Raw genomic sequence first — 13,335 nt, 5'->3', positions numbered from 1 at the left:
ATATGGCAGAGATGTATCCATCCTTTATGACACACTTAATGCTGCCAACATTTCTGCTTTCTGGCAGTTCTGCATTTTACCGATTTATGGCTGTTTATGACTTTTGTTGGATTGATAGTACATGTGTACATTTTGCTGTATCTGTGTTTTAAAGGGTAAAGCTACAGTTTGTTATACACTTATACTTCCTCTAAAATTCTGTAAAACTGAATCATAATGCAGTGACTTAATCCTATAACTTTAACAACACAACTAGAGCTGCAGCAATTTGTCTATTATACTACTTTGATAAGCGATTTTTCGGTTTGAGTAATCTTTTATAAAAAAACAAGTCAAAATTCTCTGATTCCAGCTTCTTAAATGTGAATATTTTCTGGTTTCTTTACTCCTCTATGACAGTTAACTGAATATCTTTGAGATGGGGACAAAACAATACATTTGAGGACGTCATCTTGACCTTTTGGAAACACTGACCGACATTTTTTTCTGACATTTTATAGACTAAACAACTAACAATAACTTTTCTATTTCTAATCCATTAATTGAGAAAAATAATCTGCAGATTAATTGATGATGAAAATATTGTTAGTTGCGGCCCTAAACACAAGTATTCACCCTCCTGACGTGCATTGCATTTGGCAGAATTTCCCGTATGATAATACCGTCATCATTAGCTTGGGCAATATACCCTGTGATTCCCAAACCAATCAGTTTTGAAAGCATTGATTCATTTACAAACAAGAGAGTACACACATTATGCCGCTCCACCTCTTTGGAGCCCCCGGAGGAACAGTATGAACTCGTGTTTGGCTGAAGGAGAGACAAGTCTCTGAGCAGGGGGGGGGGCGCTGGGGGAGAGATATACTGTACATCATGGAGACAGCCAACACACAGACAGACCTCATACCTGGCAGTGCAGTGAGTCAGCAGCACCACAGCTCTCTCAGCATGCAAACCACATATCCAGCTGATTCTCAAGACTGGCTGCACGCAACACGACTGGAATGACTCCACTGTTGACTTATAAGTACATCAAGGACTGATTTGGATGCTGAATGACAACAAACAATAGGAAAATACCACAATCAATTTAAGAAATGCCCAATGTCCAAACTGATGCGTCTCGTTTGCTTGGCCCGGAGGGGACAACAACAAACATGCCAATTCAGATTTTCTCTACTGGAAGAAGAGGAAGGACAGTGGGCTGGCTGCCTGTGTGATCCTCTGGCTCTGTGGGAGCGAGTACAGTGGAAAATAGTCCCCACTGCTAATCCATGGCAGGCTAATTACAGCTTTGATCCCCTAGGCGTGTGTGCATCACCATAGGTGGGAGGGAGGCAACACACTCTGGGGCTCAATACACTTACGGCTAGATTTGTTTTGGTTTAACGCTGTCTCAATAAGCTCACATCTGCTGCAGACATGTGGGCAACAAACGGCAATGTTGTGCATTATTAGTCAGCTCAGAGTTCATAAGAGTTTCCCTCAGCTTCTAGTGAGTTTTATACAGCACATGACTTCAGAACTATACTGCTGATTTCACCAACTCCACATCTGATGCATTTTAGGGCCTTCTGCTCCTCATCAAAGAAACACGGGCTGAATAATTTACCATTTGTTAGACTGAGCAATAGAAGAAACTCAACTCCTGGAGACAGGGACACAGATTAAGTGGGTAAATGGGAGTTTCTGTCTAAAATAGGCCACAGCTCTGATGATAGCCTAGTCCCAAAACACATGGTGGCAGAGACAGAGCGAGGAAGGAGGAGAGAGGAGGAGGATGATGATGATGATTGAGGGTGAGCAGCAGATGGCATGGAATTATCTGGATCTTCAGCTCTACATCTTTGCCCATGATGACGCCATTACTTGAGGGGTAGTTTACCTATCGTGACCAAATATCACTCAAAGTAGCATTCATTTCATTTACTGATAAAAACAGCAGTGTGTCAACAGCAACAAGAAAGCAACTTGGCAGAAGTAAAACTGGCTTGGCAGAGCAGAGAGGAATGAATTAGTGATGTTGCTGTTGTTAGGAGTGTTGGTTGCTGGTAACTTTGAGGACTGAGCTACTGGTCTGATGTAAAAACACTGTTCGGTCCAAGCACAGTTTATCAAACATCACTGGGGTAAGAGTGAGAACCTGTGCTCCCCGGTACGCACTACCAGTGACTTTTTCTTGCGTACCGGCACTTCTCACAAACTGCCGATACTCTTCTCTGCCCTCTCCATATCAGGTTCTCTGGGAGATTCACAGTGGCATAGCGCCAGCGGATTTGTGCCACGCCTCATAAGCCGTATGAACATAAAAACTATGTGGGGAGCACCTTGACGAGAGGAGTGGGAGTGAGAATGAGGGTGCTGTAATTTATCAATACAATGTTCATGTCCTTTTTGTAAAATAATGAGTGAACTTTTGTGAACAAATATAATTAATGAAACATTATTTTAAGTTATCTGAATCTGCTCTTTTGATTTATATATGATTTTACAGGGCAAACATTTTCAGAAGAATTGAATGTTCAGGTTAAGGCTGTGATAAATAATAAAAATAATCATTTAACTAGTAATAATAATTGTCCCAAATTATGTAAAATTGCATAGTTTTAAGTCAAAAACCTTCAAATTGTCTTATGTGTTTTCTTATGTGTCTCTTTATCCTGCTGTATAATATGTAGGAGCATCCTGACTGGGACACTGCTCCTAAAACCTGAATGAACAGCTCACACACCTGAGCTCTGCATGTATACCTGCCTGCCTGTCTGTCTGTCTGGCTGGTGTTGATTCCAGGCTGTAGACATCCTATAACATATTATAGAGTGGTACTACAAATAAAGCAAGAAAGCACTTGAAGTATTAACACTATATACAAACACACCACCTTAACCCTATAATGTTCCAGTTGGAATATTATTGGAGTATTACAGGCCTACTGCAGAAGATGCATAGCCTAAGTATAATAATATAGCACTGTTTTTACCTAACAAAATTGAGACATGTACATACTTATGGTGGTCATTTAAATCACATGGTACTGCTGCATACTCACATACATGATAGTACTAATGAGCAAGAAATAAAGCATACAGGTCACTAAAACAGGACACTCGGGGTAGCTAGAAAAGGCTATTCAGAGACTTTTAGCTCTGTACATGACAGTGATTTACTCTACATAAAAACCTACAAGGGGTGCCAAGTTGAGACTTCCACTTATAATTTCAAAATAAAATATTTTTTTTGAACAAACGAGCTGCAGCTGTTTTTGTAGAGTTCAACTTCAAGAGTGGAGATATTGTATACTCTCTTATTTTAAGTTTAAAAGAAGTATAGGCCTAATAATAGAGCACAACTACAAGCCAAGTATACCTTTCTGTAGGCCTATAAGGCAAGAATACTTAATTATACTTTTCTTAAGTATATCTCGATTGAAAGATTAAGTAAAAGTAGGCCTATAAGACAAGTATACTTAGACTTTTCTGTATACTTGTCAGTATGAGCCAAGTATACTTAGACTTTTCTGTATACTTGTCAGTATGAGCCAAGTATACTTAGACTTTTCTGTCTACGCTTTTCTGTATACTTGTCAGTATGAGCCAAGTATACTTAGACTTTTCTGTATACGCTTTTCTGTATACTTGTCAGTATTAGACAAGTATACTTAGACTTTTCTGTATACTTGTCAGTATGAGCCAAGTATACTTAGACTTTTCTGTATACTTGTCAGTATGAGCCAAGTATACTTAGACTTTTCTCTATACGCTTTTCTGTATACTTGTCAGTATTAAACAAGTATATTTAGACTTTTCTGTATACTTGTCAGTATTAGACAAGTATAATTAGACTTTTCTGTATACGCTTTTCTGTATACTTGTCAGTATGAGCCAAGTATACTTAGACTTTTCTGTATACTTGTCAGTATGAGCCAAGTATACTTAGACTTTTCTGTATACTTGTCAGTATGAGCCAAGTATACTTAGACTTTTCTGTATACTTGTCAGTATGAGCCAAGTATACTTAGACTTTTCTCTATACGCTTTTCTGTATACTTGTCAGTATTAGACAAGTATATTTAGACTTGTCTGTATACTTGTCAGTATTAGACAAGTATATTTAGACTTTTCTGTATACTTGTCAGTATTAGCCAAGTATATTTAGACTTTTCTGTATACTTGTCAGTATGAGCCAAGTATACTTAGACTTTTCTGTATACTTGTCAGTATGAGCCAAGTATACTTAGACTTTTCTGTATACTTGTCAGTATGAGCCAAGTATACTTAGACTTTTCTCTATACGCTTTTCTGTATACTTGTCAGTATTAGACAAGTATATTTAGACTTGTCTGTATACTTGTCAGTATTAGACAAGTATATTTAGACTTTTCTGTATACTTGTCAGTATTAGCCAAGTATATTTAGACTTTTCTGTATACTTGTCAGTATGAGCCAAGTATACTTAGACTTTTCTGTATACTTGTCAGTATGAGCCAAGTATACTTAGACTTTTCTGTATACTTGTCAGTATGAGCCAAGTATAGTTTTGTTAAGAATATCTCTGACAAGTACACAAAAAGTAAACTGAAAGTATACTCTCTTATTTTAAGTTTAAAAGAAGTATAGGCCACAGGGGGTAGCTAGAAAAGGCTATTCAGAGACTTTAGTGATTTACTCTACATGAAAACCTACTAGGGTGCCAAATTGAGACTTCCGCTTATAATTTCAAAATAAAACCTTTTTCTTTTTGAACAAACGAGCTGCAGCTGTTTTTATTCAACTTCAAAGAGTGGAGGTATATTGTATTTCAGGGATTAAATGTGTGAGTGACAACCTACCTGCTGTTTTACCTCAAACACTGTTAACAGTAGCTATAGCCTGTGTGTTTCTACGCAGCTCTGTTAGCCAGGTAAACTGCTAACTAGCTTAACCTTCATTACAACACTCACTGCCACGACAGCCTGAAGAGCTCAACGTCAGCCTCCTTTAGCTCGGCTGCTAGCAGCTTGTGGACATCCTCATCTCAGTCGTGACCAGGCCACACTGTTAGTTAACTGCCTGGCTCCAACACACCGGAGCATCTGTCTCTGTTGTCCCCTAGCTAGAGACAGTTGAAGCCTCCTCACCGACACACACAGAGCTGATGATGATGATGACTGCGACTACCTGGAAAACCTGAATGTTTCACTGAATACTCACCAGGACTGAAGCTGCTTTATGGTAAATATCACGCGGTGACAGTAAAGGTGAGAGCGGTCACCCTTAGGTCGAGTATCTTTCCTGTTAAATGAACCCTCTTCTCTTCTCTCAGCTGAGCTACACCTCCAGTCTGATCTCTCCTCCACACTGCAATGGTGCTGAACTAGTGATGTGTCGGTCAAGAACGATCCGGTTCAAAGAGCCGGCTCTTTTAAGTGAACGATAAGAGCCGGTTCCTGTCCCAGAGTCGTTTTTTTTCTCTCCCCTTTTTTTCTTTAATTAATTCAAGGCAGAATGATAGGATGATCTTCTAGTGATGTTACGTGCTGTGCCGAGGCTTCGGAGCGTGTGTTGAGTAATCCAGGAAGTTTTCCACAAAGGCTTGCATCGTTTTAGACCAATGACGTCATTGATGACATCCGAAGCCTCGCTGGCCGGCCATACCACATGACTGGTTCAGGAAGTGGTTCAGATCTTCACTGGTTAAACCAATGCCACTTTTAAGAAGTGACACAGAACACTAATATTACACCTTCTGCCATTATTATATTATATTACACTACACTACAATACAATTATTGACCAAAGGATTGGTTTACACACATAAGATGCATTACTCACAAAACAATTACAGTTTATTGTACATGTATGTTATATACTCATAATATACTTACTAGAAAATAGACATTATATTATATATTCTATAGATATGAATGGATTTCATGGTAATATAATTTTTTTTTCATTGCTTATAGTCGTTCCCAACAGCCTTTACTGGCGCAAAATACAGTATATCACAGATCACATGGTTAAGATCATATCTACCTGTTTTACACTCTTTGGCCACCAGGTGCTTTCGTGTGCACATGAAGCCTCGAGAAATTAACCCTTCTCCGAACCAATTGCTGGAAAGCTTCAATGCTTCATGAAGCTTCAGCTCGCCATCACTAGTGAGCGGCACGCTGACGGTCTACAGGTACAGAGCTGGAGGGAGAGGAGGAGAGAAAGAGAGAGAGGAGTGTGGTGCGCGAATAGCAGACAAGATGAGTGACAGTCGGAAATGAAGCAGCATGCAAAATTACGGTATTCTGGAAATTATAAGGTTTAGTATAATTATATTGAATAATTTAAGTGATATATCTGCACACATACTAATCATAGGTCAAAACAGCTAAAGCTAAATTTGGCTGAATTATAAAAGGCAGAAGTGTTAAAACGAAGAGCCGTTTGGGAGCCAAAGGAGCCGGCTCTTCTTGGTGAGCTGAGCCAAATGATCTGGCTCACTAAAGAGAGCCTGAATTCCCATCACTATGCTGAACCTCCGCGCGACACTGATTGGCCAGAACTGAGCGGAACTCGTGCGCTTTGGTAAGCAGAAAAGCTCGAGCGACAATGCAGAGGGGAGCGGAAGTGATGCCTTCAGAAGCTGTCGGAAAACTCCGTATCACGGGTTTCAGCGCAGTTGACTGCATTAAAGCTGCAGCAGGCAGTATATTTTTGGCATCATTGGGCAAATATTCCATGATAACCTTTCAGCATGTTGTAATTCAAGTGTTCTGAGAGAAAACTAGACTTCTGCACCTCCTCATGGCTCTGTTTCAGGCTTTAAAAAAAAAGGATAATTTCTTACATTTTGGGTTTAAATTTCTTCACTGGAATGAAAAACAGAGTCACTTCTTGATCTAATAAAAGTAACAGCCAAAAAACTCAAAATTAAGTTTCCTTGTTGTTTCATGTACAGCTCAACCAGCAGCTCCACAACGACATAACTGAAATTAACCGACTGAATAGTTTCATTCCTTTTTTAAGCAAAATATTCACAGCTTCTCAAATGTGAGGATGCTGCTTTATTTTGTCAGATATGACAGGAAACTGAATCTCTTTTGGTGTTTCACAATACATTTGATTATTAATCAATAATGTAATAAATTCCTGTTGTATTTTATATTTTGTGCTACGGGTACCTTATTAATTGCTTACTCATGCTTTATAGATCAGTAATAGGCCATTAAGAAGAACAAATTTGGTTGCCAGGTTGTGAAAAATTCAACTGGCTGTTGTTTATCCTTTTCTATTTTGTAATAATACAGTTAGAAATAGTATTGACGCATTTTTTTAATCTATTTTATTTTATTTTATTATTTTACTATGATTATTTTATTTTAATTGTATATTTGTGTGTACTTATTTATTTATTTATATTTATTTTTGAACACTTTTTTTTTTTTTTTTAGTGCCTTCGGGGTATTGTCATGGGTGGGTGGGATATCTATCAGTCCAAAGTTTGTGAAGTGAATTGTCAGAGTTGTATTAACAAAATTCAGAAATAAAAAAAAAAGAAATAGTATTAATCAATTTATAAATGCTGATGGGTTTCTCACTCTCCAGTAAGCCATCACATCCAACGTTATACATTTTAATAAGTCATTAATAAAGGGTTTGAATACATCTAGTTTGTAGTTTTAAGTGTTGGTAAATTGTCTTTAAATGGACTTTAGTCTGCTGCTCAATGTGCCTTTAAGAATGTGTTATCGTCCTTGTTACTTTCACTTTCACTTTACTTATCAGTGTTGTGCAGCTGTTTATAACATAGAAGAAGTACTAGTATTACCTCGCACCTATCGAGTCGTCAAGTGTGAAGATCTTTAGATGACTTTCAGAAACTCAGCGTGCACCATTTAAGGGGTTTCTGTGTAAGTCTAAGTTGAGTTAAGGTACTTCCCCAGAAGCGTACTTTTGTGGTGCGTCATCGTTCGTGCGTGGGCTAACAACATCCTCTAAATTCCTCTGTAGGTTGATCTGTTGTCACATTTCGACGGTGAGGTAGGTTGTTTCCATAATCTGTTCAGTTTGATGTACTTTAATGATGGTTTATTCGCAACTAACTTTCAGTCTGGTTCAGTTTACAGGCTGTTCATAAAATCAACTCTTGTACCAAAGTCCAAAGTCCATGGCTCTTCCGGATCAACGTCAGCTCCAGGCCATTAATCAAACAGCAGAAGCTCTCAGCAGCTGTGAACGCAGGAGGCTCTTCTACCTGTGTGACAGCCTGGACACGGACAACAGCGTGGCTTGTATGAAGGAGATGCTGAAATCTAAAGTGATGTGCCTCGAGAGGGGCAATCTGTTTCTGACTGAGCTGATTCTGCAGTTGAGACGTTTTGATATCCTGAGAAAGGTGTATAAAACCAGCAGGGACGAGGTGGAGAGGGCTCTGAAACACAGGGAGGTTCTGCCAAGATTCAGGTAAGATGGGTTTTTTCTTCAACAATATTTTTCTATTATGCTTTTAAACACTTACACAGACAAAACACACAGTGGCAGCAAAAACTAAACACCAGACTTACGTAGATCCCTGACACATGATATACATACATAGCACATAATATACTAAAAAAGGGATGATTGTACACATGTAAATATGTAGTGGAAAATGTCATGGCATCTATATATGTATGTGTATAAGGATAAGGAAGCGCTCAGCCCATTACAGTTGATTACAATCGACAGTGATGCACCAACATGTTAAAAAAAAAATAAGAAAACAAAATAAATAAGTTAGTAACTAAATATCTCGCCTTACAACCCAAAAATGTCACTTTGCCAATTTTCAATATTGCAATCTATCACACCCTTTAGTACAATATTTTGTAAATCTTTTACCAGCATACAGTATTTAAAGAGGGTCTTAAAGAAATCACCCATTTTACCTTTAAATCTGTATGTTATTTCATTGGTATTAGCTCAAATATCCGTTTATGCCACACCACAATTGTTGGGGGTGTGTCATCGATCCATCTAAGCAATATAGTTTTCCAGGCAGCAAATGTAGGAATACTGAACAGCCTTCTTTGATGAAAGCCTTTAATACGAGGACTGGGTAAACGGAGAAGCATCACCTGAGGTTCAGTGTTTTAAAGGTGGACATTAAAAACCAAGTTAACTTAACAATTTTACCCCAGTACTCCTCAACATGGATACATGACCACATAACAGTGCCTATAACTTCCCCCCTCTACTTGACCTTTTGAGCACATTTCTGTCAAACTTTGAGTCATCCTGTGACTAGGCTTTCTTAAGTCTCTCTGGTTCTATTGCAAGTCTCTCTGGTTCTATTGCATAGTTAAGATGTGTTATAAAAAGTCATACTTATATTTTAACAATCCAATCCAAGTTAATATACATGCGGTTCCTAACGTAATCATTGTTTCCCTTATTGCAGAGTATTGATGGCTAATATAAATGAGGATATGGCCAATGATGATCTGGACAGTGTGAAATTCTTGTTGAGCAGCGAGTTGCCCCGTGAGAAGGTGGAAAATGCAAAGGTAAAAAAAATAAATTAAATTTTGCTTTCACTTACTGGATTTCCCATCTTTATGTGAGTGGGAGGGGAGTTTTGGTGGGAAGTTACTTCACCCAAAAATGTCAAAGATAAATTTAACAATTTTAACCTGCATTCAAACAGAAAACTTCCCCCTCTCTCTTCTGTGACAGAGTTTCTTGGATGTGATCATTGAGCTTGAGAAGCTGGATATGGTTTCACCTGAACGAGTCGACCTCATAGAGGATTGCTTAAGAAACATTGGTAGGATCGACCTGGCCAAAAAAGTGATGGCATACAAGATGTCTGGTGAGACTGCCTTTTACTTTTATGAACGGCAATAAGAGTTTATGAATCGTGAACAAGAAAATCCACCTTGATAAAATGTGAAAGGAAAGTCTCAGGTGAAGTTTGAGGGTCTACAGTGTTCATGTACAGTTCATGTGACTGGAAAATGATGAAATAGGAACTGAAAATGATTGTTTCGTGTGTTCCATACCACTGAAACGGTCCATGACGCTTATGCAGAGGAACAAAAAGAGACACATGTAGTTCCTAAACCACATAGTTTACATTGTTTCACTTGCCATTATTATATGTACATATTTTAACAACATTTTTTCATTTAAAAACAACAACGTGTTTGTAGATTCAAACACATTGCTTTTGTTACAATGAATAACTTTTATAAATGTTTTAGTTGCCTTAGATTCAAAATCACATTACTGTTAATATAAAATAATAATAAATATTCGATATATACTGTATATATATATATATATATATATTAATTTACTTATATATTATATAAACAATTTAGTATAGGTAAGGTTTTGCCCACTCAGATGATACTGATATCTAGTGTGGCCCACAGACTAACAGAAAAGAAACTAAAAGACATGATTTACACAGAAACAGAACAAAAACTGTATATAATATAAAAGCCACCTACGCTAGACAATTTTTTCCAGTGAACATGCATTGTCCATACTAAAAGTGCATTTCATCAAGTTCCAACAAAAAGTGATTTTTTCTTTCCCATATTAAATTTTATATTTTAGATAATTTTCACTACTAAACTCTGTATTTATCAAACCACATGTTATAGATTTGAACTTTTAGCCTGCTAAAAAGTGGATTTATATGAAAGAAGAATCACAAAGTACTTTAAATGATACTTTACTACTGTACTTGTATTCACTTGTATTTCTGTTAATGTGCACCACAGTTGGAACATCTGAAGGACATTCATCTCAACCGCAAAGGCACAGAGCTCCTGTAAGTAGTTTACTAAAGTTATTCAACATTTAAAGTTTTTTCTCTGTATTATAAAACTAATACCTTTTTAAAAAAACATCTTCTCTTTAGTGTCCATTCCCCACTCCAAGTGGTTCTCATTCTCAACAGCAAACAAGACAAGCACAGTCCCTCCCCATTGGTAAGACATACTAGCAAATTATATCAACTTGAAAAGATATGTATTTGAGATACTGTAAAATACCTGGAAAAAGCATAAGCAATACTATTTCACTTGGGGCTTTATAGCTACGCAGTACAAACAGTTGGAAAGCCCCCAGGTTTCTCATTGTGTTTCATTTTAATATTCATAATACTGTATTAATCTTTGTCATCAGCTACAGAAAAGATACATGTACAAGTGCCTGCATTCAGAGAGCAGAACTGTCAGGTAAGGTTTTCACTCACTATTGGTGCAGTTTTTTCCCCTGATATTTTTAAGTGTGTTAAATTAGTGAAGTGTATTTATGAAACTTGTTTGCTTTCTCTTTTGCATTACAGAGTCAACTAGATAGGTACAAATGTAACACTAAACCCAGAGGAGTTTGTGTTATCATAGACTGCGTGGGTAATGACGGAGGTGAGACACAAAACACTTTGTACCTTACAGTCCAGTATTAATCTTACTTAGGTAAAAATACAAAAGTATTTATCACCAAAAGGTACTTGAAGTATCAAAGTAAAAGTACTCATTCTGCAGAGAAATGGATACTGATACATCAATGTGTAAGCAGCATTTTGCTGTTGTGGCTGGAGCTAGTTTTGAACTACTTTATATACAGTTAAGTAGTTAGTCCAGTGGTTTCCAAGCCAGGGGTCGGCCCCCTCCAAAAGGTCAAAAGATAAAGCTGAAGGGTCGTGCAATGGTTAATGAGAGAGGAAAGAAGAAAATACAGTTCTGCTACATAAAATTAGTTTTTACTTTTTGGACTTTTTCCTTATCTTTGCTTTTTGGTGAAACAATACATAAGTATACCTTTGTTGGCTTCGAAGAGTTATTTAAATGAAACCATGTGAGAAGTTTGAATATTGTCTCATGTGACAGTAAACTGAATATCTTTGGGGTTGTGTTAGTTTTTTTTATCTTTATGATCAAAAATACAAATCAAACATCATCACATATAAACTACATAAACACAAACTCTTTCATTGATCTTTTGAGTGACTTATTATCAGGGTAAAAGTTCACTTGTGGTTTCACCTTTCCTTCCTCACTCAGACATGTTGGAACAGACATTTAAGGCTCTTCACTTCAACGTGGTCCTCCACAAATTGCTGAGTGTGGACGAAACTCTTTCAGCTCTCAGAGGGATACTCATACAGAGAGAGAACTTCGAAGGCGACGCCTTTGTCTGTTGCATCATCAGCCGTGGTAAGGAAAGCCATCTCCTGGGCACAGACTCGTACGGCACTGGTCTACGTCTGGACAACGTCAGACGTCTTTTCACGGCGGATGCATGCCCCAAGCTGGCTGGCAAGCCCAAACTCTTCTTCATCCAGAGGTACAGCATCCCCGAGTTCACGCCTCGTGTGACGATGGAGCACCGGGATGAGGATCTGGAGACAGATGGGTGTGACGGGCTGTCCAGATATGATATCATCCCTACAGATGCAGATGTGTTCTGGAGTCACTGCTGGACGGATGAATGTCAGCTGGCGCAAGGACACCATCGCTCCATTTACGTGAAGGCTCTGACAGACGCCTTACACAAAGGTCAAAGAAGGTACGGGCAAACACTCAACAGCAAATCCTTCTTTTGTTTAGCATTTTTCATATAAGCCGAAAGACTAAACGGTTGTTTGTTGTTCTGACAGGAAAACACATCTTATTGATGTTCATACCGAGGTGAATGGGGCCATCTATGAACACAACAGGAGGAATCCAGGAGCAGACTACCACCTCGACCTGAAACATACTTTAAGGAAAGAACTTTACTTAATATAGCGGATTCATCACCATCACTTTTTTATCAGCCACATACATTTTATTAATAAAGCCTACTCCTTGCCTTACAAGAACATATTAACTGTATATGCAATGACACCTACTGGTTATAAGCACTTAAAACACTTCTTTTTTTTTCATATGAAGCAAAACTTATTGAACAGGTTGTTTTGATGAATATTTATTTAATGTTTGAACAGTTTTTTGGACATATATATTTTAATAGTTTCATAACAGACATACAAATTTACACACAACACAAATCAGTAATGATAACAATATCTCCCCCCCTCTTCCCAGCATCAGGGAGTTACAAATTAAAATTACATTTATTTATATTTACATATTAATTACATTTCACAAGAAATAATCACAAAATAATCACAATCACAATATACCAAATACATTTTAATTATACATTCTTTTACCGATGTAGTTAATCGGAAACACGTTTGAAGCTTGTAGCACCTCTTATTGTATGGGAACAGTCAACATATTGTGCAGCTAATGTTGCACGTTGATTTTTCTCCCCACATAAGTATGGTATTTTCTGAGGATCGTGGCGATGGATGAAGTCAGGA

At 37.7% G+C, this 13,335-nt stretch overlaps 2 protein-coding genes across 10 annotated transcripts in view; one reads left to right on the top strand and one right to left on the bottom strand.

Annotated features, from left to right (window-relative positions):
* LOC119499923 (protein FAM126B) overlaps positions 1-5,443 on the bottom strand; it is a 51,820-nt gene extending 46,377 nt beyond the window's left edge. The window contains exons 1-2 of one of the 5 annotated variants that reach the window (XM_037789159.1): positions 5,190-5,443; positions 908-1,051 (exon numbers count right to left, since the gene is read on the bottom strand). The gene's annotated coding sequence lies outside the window, so the exon portion shown is untranslated. The remainder of the gene's footprint in view (positions 1-907; positions 1,052-5,189) is intronic. The other 4 variants (XM_037789156.1, XM_037789158.1, XM_037789155.1 and 1 more) reach the window with 4 other exon arrangements.
* LOC119499925 (CASP8 and FADD-like apoptosis regulator) lies at positions 4,790-12,886 on the top strand. Of its 5 annotated transcripts, none has more exons than XM_037789163.1 (10): positions 4,790-5,210; positions 8,092-8,435; positions 9,412-9,517; positions 9,687-9,822; positions 10,742-10,791; positions 10,882-10,951; positions 11,148-11,200; positions 11,311-11,389; positions 12,029-12,533; positions 12,625-12,886. In XM_037789163.1, exons 2-10 carry the CDS (start codon positions 8,140-8,142, stop codon positions 12,752-12,754), a joined length of 1,425 nt encoding a protein of 474 aa, XP_037645091.1. In that variant the 5' UTR covers positions 4,790-5,210; positions 8,092-8,139; the 3' UTR covers positions 12,755-12,886. The 5 variants fall into 5 exon arrangements, with proteins under 5 accessions (XP_037645091.1, XP_037645094.1, XP_037645093.1 ...); XM_037789166.1 differs by lacking the exon at positions 4,790-5,210 and adding an exon at positions 7,544-8,007 and having other exon boundaries at positions 8,099-8,435; XM_037789165.1 differs by lacking the exon at positions 4,790-5,210 and adding an exon at positions 7,544-8,007.
* The last annotated feature ends 449 nt before the right edge of the window (positions 12,887-13,335 follow it).

This window comes from Sebastes umbrosus, chromosome 13, assembly GCF_015220745.1.
Source record: "Sebastes umbrosus isolate fSebUmb1 chromosome 13, fSebUmb1.pri, whole genome shotgun sequence".
Lineage (NCBI taxonomy): Eukaryota > Metazoa > Chordata > Actinopteri > Perciformes > Sebastidae > Sebastes > Sebastes umbrosus.
Note: the sequence above shows the minus strand (reverse complement) of the source record. Positions and strands in the feature narration are given on the sequence as shown.

Excerpts from the sequence above, each read along its gene's own strand:
- LOC119499925 (XM_037789163.1), top strand. The coding sequence starts at position 8,140 with ATGGCTCTTCCGGATCAACGTCAGCTCCAGGCCATTAATCAAACAGCA. Across the intron at positions 9,518-9,686 it reads AGAAGGTGGAAAATGCAAAG|AGTTTCTTGGATGTGATCAT; the intron begins GTAAAAAAAATA and ends CTTCTGTGACAG. Across the intron at positions 12,534-12,624 it reads TTACACAAAGGTCAAAGAAG|GAAAACACATCTTATTGATG; the intron begins GTACGGGCAAAC and ends TTGTTCTGACAG.